This window comes from Phasianus colchicus, chromosome 1 (genome assembly GCF_987193195.1).
Source record: "Phasianus colchicus chromosome 1, bPhaCol1.hap1.1, whole genome shotgun sequence".
Taxonomy (NCBI): domain Eukaryota; kingdom Metazoa; phylum Chordata; class Aves; order Galliformes; family Phasianidae; genus Phasianus; species Phasianus colchicus.
The window spans coordinates 48,408,733-48,417,704 of NC_143436.1; the positions used below are offsets into that span (position 1 = coordinate 48,408,733).

At 39.8% G+C, this 8,972-nt stretch overlaps 1 protein-coding gene across 1 annotated transcript in view; it reads right to left on the minus strand.

Annotated features, from left to right (window-relative positions):
* NUP205 (nucleoporin 205) overlaps window positions 1-8,219 on the minus strand; it is a 45,477-nt gene extending 37,258 nt beyond the window's left edge. Inside the window, exons 1-6 of the mRNA XM_031600388.2 lie at window positions 7,972-8,219; window positions 4,753-4,895; window positions 3,574-3,745; window positions 2,485-2,629; window positions 1,422-1,581; window positions 101-329 (exon numbers count right to left, since the gene is read on the minus strand). Coding sequence (XP_031456248.1) covers window positions 101-329; window positions 1,422-1,581; window positions 2,485-2,629; window positions 3,574-3,745; window positions 4,753-4,895; window positions 7,972-7,999 — 877 coding nt within the window. The 5' untranslated portion in view covers window positions 8,000-8,219. The remainder of the gene's footprint in view (window positions 1-100; window positions 330-1,421; window positions 1,582-2,484; window positions 2,630-3,573; window positions 3,746-4,752; window positions 4,896-7,971) is intronic.
* Window positions 8,220-8,972: the final 753 nt, after the last annotated feature.

An 8,972-nucleotide genomic window follows, 5' to 3' on the forward strand; every position in this document is an offset into this window, starting at 1 on the left:
TTCTACCAATCTGTTATCAACAAATAACAAACCTGGTTAAATAACAATGTATCCATCTGCACAGCATAACTTCCCTGAGAAAGAAATCTGTCAGCATTACCTTCACGATCCTCTGTGCCTTGTTCCAGAAAGCTGACATCAAAGCAGTAGAGGAGCGCCATGAGAAGAGACAAGTTGACGCTGTCCAATGAGCCATCAGCTTCTACTGTTACTTTCTCCAAGTAACTTATTAGGATTAGAGTGTCATCCTTACTCAGAGGTGACTGGCAGGTCCAGACAAAGAGACTTTCAGCCAAGGACTGTCGGCACTCTTTGATGAGGTCAGAAACCTTTTCAAAAGAAATAAAGAGTATATAAATGTACTAGCAACACATTCAATTTGACTTTTGCAGTCAATTATTATGACTAGAGTAAGTGAAAAACAACTCGAAAAACAGCAGAAAATGCTGATTTTTTTCCTTGTCAAACAGCAAAAGGAACATTTTTTCCTGTTAAATGCCTTCATATTTCCTGTCATTTCATGTAAGGTGTGACACGATATCTCTGATTATGACAATATGCAAACCAGCATGACAGTCAAAGTCCAGAGACATGAATCTACACAGAATTTTTATAGCAATAAACACAGTACATACAGAAAACTACAAGGAAATTCTTTGCACAGTTTCTACATAAGTAGCAAAAATGTAAAACTGGTTACTTGGCAGAAAATAAATTAACTGATTACATCATAATTTTTAGATACATCACATATCAGAAAGAGCAGGAAATAAAATATTTAAATGTCTGGAATCTTCCTATTGCAAATACACTACCGCTAGTTGTAGTCTCAAGTAATTCCAAGGAGTACAAAAATGAGAACTGGTTTTCAAGCAGTTTTTAATGCTTACAATTTGAGATGCTTCTGATCACAATAACACAAATGGATAATTAAAAAAATGAATTATTTGCCCGACTAGACCTGGTTTCATTCCGTTTTAATCATTTGTGAAATTTATTTCTCTATTTTTATTCTATTCCACTCCTATTTTTTTATGGTGGTGGTAATGGTGGTGATGAAAGCAGATGGTTAAATTTACACTCTTAAGAATAAAATAGCAAAAGAAAAATTACACTACGTATAAATATTACATTTACTTCTATGCAGTCCTTAATTCTCTCCTTCAGTAAAGACAATGTGTGTCCTAACAAAAAGGAGCAACACATAAACAGAAATGCTGGTAGTAATCTGGATTACACAGTGATAGAGTGTGAGTAGTTACCTCTGTGTCTCAAACACTAACCATGCTTCCAAAGGTAGAGAAAAGAAACCAGAAAGTAGGGAGAAAAAAAAAATATCAATCTTTATCTCTTTGTGATCTAACCACATTTTGCCCCATGCAGTCATTTGGAAGAATAATTACAGCCAGTCCCCTCTTTACCTCTTTGCGATGTTTCTCACTGCCCAATCCTCGCTCCCTCTGGAGTTTATCAAATTCATTGTTTAAATCAATTTGAGACACAAGCGTGAGGATTTTCTGAGTCAAACCCTGCTCCATTAGGTCATCTGTAAAGCGTGTTGTCATGGACACTAGCTCTTGACTATAACAGAGAGAACATAAATTTAACAATTAATCATATTATTCTCAGTCACAGAGGAATTCTAAAACAATGAATGCCATCAACTGCATATGCTAGCTGACATAAAATGTACACCTACATTATATATGTACAATAATCAAACGTGCATCACTGGTGAGTAAGCAACGCTCTCTCAAAACATGCTGAATGGATACAAAGTCTGTAGGAACTAGGTTCAAGAACACGGAATACAAAGAGAGTACAACATGGATTACGTAGGTTAAGATTTCTATCAAAAGGTGAAAGTATTTTATATAAGATGTACATAATTCATAAGCTCACAGCCTCTTTCTCACTAGCAAATGCATTTGTCCAATTATATACACCCTACAGAAGCAGCAGAATTTGTTTTAAAGCAATACTTTCTCTTAAGTTGCAGAATTTAAGTTTATGCCATAACACATTATTTTAATCTTTCTGTATTTAAGCAATCACTGTGCACTGGAACTAAAGAGTGAATAATGGTTTTAGTCAAAAAAACATTATGCTTGCCAGTAGACAGTGCATCTATTTTAAGTAGAGGCAGGAGCACAATTCTCTGTTTTGTGGGATGTGGGAAGTAAGAACACAGCACAGGCAGAAATTCAGTCTCTCAAATACTGAGTAATTATCGCTAGTTTGAACAGCACTGACTGGGAGGGTGTCTGAAGCAAAACACTGCTAAAAGCTGAAGCAGTATGAAAGAACTGAAAATAAAATGGGTATCCTCATAATCTGTTAAATGTATTACTAAGACAGAGAACATTATGTTTAACACGAAAGCAATAGCATTAGGTTCTAAGTAAGACAAACCTGAGAATATCTGCATTCCCACAAGTCTAAATCGTTTTAAAAGCATTAAAAGTAGCTAACCCTAATACAGACCTGAGTTCCAATGTCCAAGTCTTGCCTTGGCGTGACTGGATGAGGGTTCGTAGTGAATTAGCTATGCATCTTTTTCCATCCCAGTACAACAGCACAGCCACAAGACCTCTTGTAAGGCCAGGAAAATGAGGTTGCTGGTGTTCTCCTATTGAATGAAAATGCACAGAATATCCAAGGAAATTTGAGAATACATATTTTGATAATAGCTTTATATCACTTTATTTCTAATTGAAACATAAACATAGCATTCAAAGCAACCATTGTTACTCACCATCACTTCGATTTGTTTCAGGTGTCTCCAAGAAATCATAGGTTTTTGGATGATATTGAAACTCATATTCAACTATTAAAAATTCCACAAACTTAAGAGTAGAAGTGCAAGTCCATAAATAACTTAGTTCAAATGGTATTTGCAACATCTGCCTATCTTAAGAACCAGTTCAAGCTAATTATCAGAAAAATTTTTTTTTGTTGTTCAAAATGAAATTTTCTGCCTGAATTTACATAAAAACAAACAAGTTCCAAATAGAAATTGAGACTGGCTTCAAGGTGTCTTTCCAAACATGACAAAACTAGCAAGCCATTTCCTTATCAATTTGAAAAAAAGTTAATGATAAACAGTAACTAATAATGATACCTAAGATATTATATTTTAATAACATTGAAATCAATTCTCTATGTGGAAGACTCTTTCCAGAATACATCCCTTATTAATCATTTATTAGATTATAACTAAATACAGCTACATATTAATATGTAACTAATACATAATTTCCAGAACCAACGTCTATTTTTAAACTATTTATTTTAAAACTATGCTTAAATTCAGTGATAGAGAAATAAATTATTTTAAAAACTCATGTTACTCCTTTTTGCAAAATCTGCATAAGACATAAACATAAAAGTTCAGGACATTTCCTTCATATTAAATGATAGCAGGTAGTAGAGTTCCTTTTAAGACCATTCTAGATGTTAGGAAAGTCAGGCCTTGACAGAATCATCCATTCATGTTAAGCATACATTTAAGATAAAAAGGAAGACGCTATTGAAGCTGCCTTTGTCCAGCTCTTAAATATTTTCCCTTCTCACCAGCTAGAAGAAGCTCAACAGCTGCCAACTCTCCGATATCAAAGAGGTCACTGAGGATAAAGGCTTCTCTGATGAGTTGTTCTGGCAAAAGCCTGGTTCCCTGCTGACCCTGGATAGCAACACCTTCTGTACTTGCTTTCTGAACTTTCTCATGCTGCTGAACATTCTTTGGCTGGAAGAGAAACAAGCATCGGAAGTTATTCAAAATGGCAAGATGAAAAATCAAATGAAGCTTTATACATTAATCCTTCCTCACAAATGCAGTTCTGACAAGTTAGATTGTCATCTTAAAAACAAAGGCAGCATTCCTAAACACAAAGATACCAAAGGCATCCTAAAAATGCTTTACACTTGCACAGTAATGGTCTTGTTGTGAGAACATATCAAAAACAGTATTATACAATCAGCATTAATTTACTGAAAATAACGGCGCTGAAAATTAAATTTTGATAAAATTCTCTACAGAAATGAATATCAGTTCAATGAAAGATACCAGGAATGTTGATCAGAACTGCTGCTTTTCTCCAGATCAGTATTTTCTACATCATAATTTTTTCTCTTAAATTCAGACACTCCAATATGCTGACAAATCTCTATATCTCACTGTTCAATTTTCTGATCTACCACTCTTGTAAAGCTACACACTACTACAGAAGTAACAATAGAAGATATTTATAGCTATTACTTTGTGATCCATTAGCCAAGAAGCAGTGAAATTTTTCAAATCATCTCACACTCTGAGCAATTTATTTTCTATATTGCGTAAACTCATACGTTTACCTGTTCAGTAGGCTCATTTATCTAACTGACTGAAGCACGAGCATGGACCAAAGCCAGAAGAAATAGTTTTGTGCTTCATTTCAGACAAATAAGAGTACTCGGGAAAATGCAACACTGAACCGATGGATAATCAGATGCTCTTACTGCTCCTTTCAAAACATTCAAGTAATCAGAGGAAAAATGTTACAATTATCCTCTACAAGAGGCAAAATAACACGTATTTTTCAAGCCATTTCTCTTCATACAACAGAAGAAGATTTCTGTAAGACATTTGTGTAATGTACTGTAAAAATGTAGAATAAAAGGCATAGTCAGTGCCTAAATAGTACACAGTCCAACAACACAAAACAGTAAATCATCAGTTCTCCAAATCATTCTGCAAGAGCATTAGTCCAGTACCGGGTTTCTGAAGAGAGAAATGAAGTCAGATCTGTGTTTCTTTAACACCTGGTCGAGGCGATGAATAGCTTCAGGTTGCCTTTTCCAAATGGCATTCATTACAGTCTGCCATATGTCCTTATATGGACCCCACAAGCTGGCAGCTAAAAGGAAAAAAATATAGAAAGAAATAAAAATAGAAATGTTTAAAAATAGAAAGAAATAAAACAACAACAACAAAAAAAAGCATCTGAAATAGGAAAAAGAAGAAGCAATTATTCATATAGTGTTTTCAATAGGCTTTTTATAGTGACAGTCCATGCTTGACAAGTATGGATTGTTACACACATCAAGCAAAATATATTTTCCCTTTCTACCTACACAAAACAACAATCATCTAGTATAAAATCTAATCGATTTAGAGAAACAGAAAAGATGATGCAAGCAGGTAAGTTTCAGGGCTGAAAATCATCACCTTGTATCCTTATATACCTAAGAAATCCAACACACTTCAGTAAGATTAAAGAATAAGTACAAACTGAGCAGCAGACCTTGAAGCTGAATGAAATTTAGTAAGGCAGGCTTCCTGCTTTCTGTTTTTGGTAGAACGGCCAAAACAATGAAATACCCAATAAGAGAGACTATGAACAATTGTGCAATCATCAATGAACATGATGCATCATCAGACTATGCAGAATAAAATGTATATTAGAAACCAAAACCATAAGTATAAAGGCAATGTTATATAAATGATAAAAATCATAAACCTAAAGATGCTTTTACATTTGTTCACCCTTCTCAATCTAATTAAAAAAAAAAAAATTACTTTGGATTCATAACACATTTGCTGTTATCATTCTGCATCAGTTTCTTAAAGACGTGAATTTGCTTTAATAGAAAAAGATTAGCACAAATAATTACCTCAGTACACTGAGAAGAGACTAGGTTATTTCTGGAAGCCAGCAATCACAAATTTAAGTCAAGTCTGACCCTATTCCAGAATCTCTCCTCCTCCTCAATACCAAAAAAGAGTTTCCTTTGCATACTCCAAAGCCGAATTCAATACTACAGCTGTCAGTACTCACTACAAGCAGCATCATTCACAAACCAAAGTTTGCAGTATGAAGATTACATTAAAAGTTTCCCCATTTGCTTCAGGTCTCATGAAAACAGTATGCCAACCTATTTCTCAGACTTCTGGCAGCATCACCATGTACAGTGACAACTGCTACCTAGAATTAACAGCCCACTAAAAAAAAAAAAAAAAAGAGAGAGAGAGAGAGAAAAAAGATTATAAGGCCCACATTACAATAAGTACCAAAGTGATTCCCTTGTTAAGGATCATCTGTAATCATGTAAGCTTCAGATTCTATACACAAGCCACTGCCAAAAGCGTGATCACATCTATAACCCAGTTTGCTCTGTGACGGGCATAAACTATACAAGCACAAAGATGTGCAGAGAAAGGAACAAGCAACCAGGATGGAAATCAGCTGGGTCATTTTCCTTCATTTAGTGACCATGCTGACTTTTGCCACTTATGTTATGTCTGTTATTCCAGCTTTAGAAGGACTGCCCATCCTACCAGGGTATGCAAGAACAAGCTGGGCTGCTTCTTTTGACAACAGTTGCTGATGCTTATGCCTGAACTTTCTGTGAAGCTATAGATATGTCCCTGCTAGGTCTGTACTCACAAACAACATATTATAATCTTAGGCAAAATTGCCATTAGCTCTAATGCTACATCTGGCTTAATTTTTATCTTGTCTTCGTGTACAAGTTTCTACCTTCTACATCTATTTTCTTTTACCTGTAAGGCTAAAGAATTAGTTGTATAAATTACATAGCAAGAAACTCTAGTCCCACTTGAATTATACCATTTTCACTTTAACACAGACTCTGGGGGCTTGTAGGAATAATCACCCTTCCTCCACCCTTAGATGAAGACTGTTTTATTAACATTTTATGAGGTGGGGCACAGGGTGCAATTGTTTCATTTAGATCAAGACACCCTTTATGTAAGTTGATTCCTTGCTGGATGTGGGAGATGAGCATTTAAAATCTGTAGGCTGCTGTATTAGCAGCTGTATGAGCTGCCTCACTATGACATACACTACTTTCTGGCCATACCCACATTCTACTAGTCATAGTCACAACTGCTTTTCAGAATGTCTTCGTGCTCTCCATTTTACTCCAGTTCAAGACTAGCAAAAGCAAAGTCCTGCACCTGAGTGTGAATAACTATGCAACAATACAGGCTGGAGAAGGCAACTTTAGAGTAAAGCACCCACGTGTCCTGACAGACAAGAAGCTGAACATCCTCACAGAAGGGGCAGCCTCTGCACACTGAGCTGCGTTAACAGAATGGCAGCCAGCAGTGCACAGAAGTGATCTCTGAGACAGCACTGCTCCAGTACTGTGCTGAGTTTTGGGCTTCCCAGAGCAAGCAAGCAAGCAAGACAATGAAGTAGGCAGGCAGAGAACATAAGGAATGAGGAGAAGGCTGAAAGAACTGCTACTGTTCAGTCTTAAAAATAAAAGGCTAATGGGGAAACAGCAGCTTGTTCTCTTCAACTACCTAGTGGCACTGGGCACAGAAAATAGAGAGAGAATCCAGAAGAAGAATTAGCTGTCATGAAATAAAATTACCACGAGGGCTGTCAAACGTTTGAGCAGAGGCCCAGAGCGTTCTCTAGGAGAATCCCCATCCTCAGAAATGCCCAAAACTCATTTGGATAAAGCCTCGGGCCACTGCACTGCGCTGGCCCTGCTTCAGAGTGCAGAGGGGAGGTGCGGGACCAGATGACAAAGAACCACAGAACATCCTGAGCTGGAAGAGACCCGTAAGGATCACCAAGTCCAACTCCCGGCTCCACACAGCACCACTCAAAGATCGGTTTCGGTTCGGTTGTTTTCGTTTGCTTGGTTTGCTGCTATTTTTTGCATTTTATTACACGCAGTAAGAGCGCAGTACGGACTCACTGAGTTACCACAGCCCGAGCGGCCGCTCTCAGCAGCACCCGTGCAGGGCGGCAGCTCGCACCTTCCGCAGCCCTGACGGCCGGTGCCAGGCCCGCACGGAGCCCTCCCTCCCCACGCCCGGCGGTCCCGAGATCCGGGTGCTCCGCTGTTCTTTCCCGGCCGGCGCGGGGCGGGCGGAACGCGGTCTCTCTCCTGAGAAAGCCGCGCTCGGCGCCGCCGCCCAGAAGGGCGAGGAGGGGCCGCGCGGGTTCCTCTTACCCGAATTTACCGCCAACGGCGCCGCCATCTTGGCGAGAGGAGGCGCGGGCCGCCGCCGCCGCACCAGAAGAAGGCCCACGGCGAGCGGGGCTGCCCGCGGCGGCGCCTCCGGGGAGCGGGGGAGCGCCGCTCCGCTCCGCTCTCCTCCCTGCCGAACGGGGCGAGGTCCCGCAGCCGCACCCCGCTCCCACCCCGGTGTTTGTGAGGGTCGGCGAACGCCGCTTCACGCCGGCAGCGGCAGCCGGAAGCCGCCGTGCGGCGGGGCCTAGAGCCTACGCCGCGGCCTGACGGGAGTTGTAGGCGCCGCGCGGCCGCCCGCCGGCTGCGGGAAGGGGAAGGCCGAGGCTCGGCTACGATCGTCCCGCTGCCCGCGGGAGGGCGGCCAAGCGCGCGGGGCGGCGCGGCTCCTGCGGACGCTCGGAGAGCGCCGTATCGCGTGCTGCGTTTCCGGATTCCTTCGTATAATGTAAATAATGAAGTCAGCTTTACTTCATTCATTTCCTCGTTCAAGAATGGGGATTCTTATCATGCTAAAGGGGATCTTTCGCGTCCCACCCGTGTTAATTAAAGAAGAATGCCTGAAGTCAGTTTCTGCAGCAGGGTGTTAGTATCACGTTCTCTTCGTGAAAAAAAAAAACACACTGCTATTCCTCTTCTCTTCTCTTCTCTTCTCTTCTCTTCTCTTCTCTTCTCTTCTCTTCTCTTCTCTTCTCTTCTCTTCTCTTCTCTTCTCTTCTCTTCTCTTCTCTTCTCTTCTCTTCTCTTCTCTTCTCTTCTCTTCCCCCAAATCAGAGTGGTTTGTGTTTCTGTGTTTGCAAACTGAACTGTTTAAGAAAATAATTTGTAAACGCGCTTATTATGATCCTTATTTAAAATACAGATAATTAAAGCAGTGTGATCCACTGAAAAGCAGTGAACTACATTTTTTTGAAGAACTTTGCTAGCAAGTGTGGGGCATCTAAAGGTGGTATCTTTCTTGGTCTTCTGTGGTAAACTAAGGT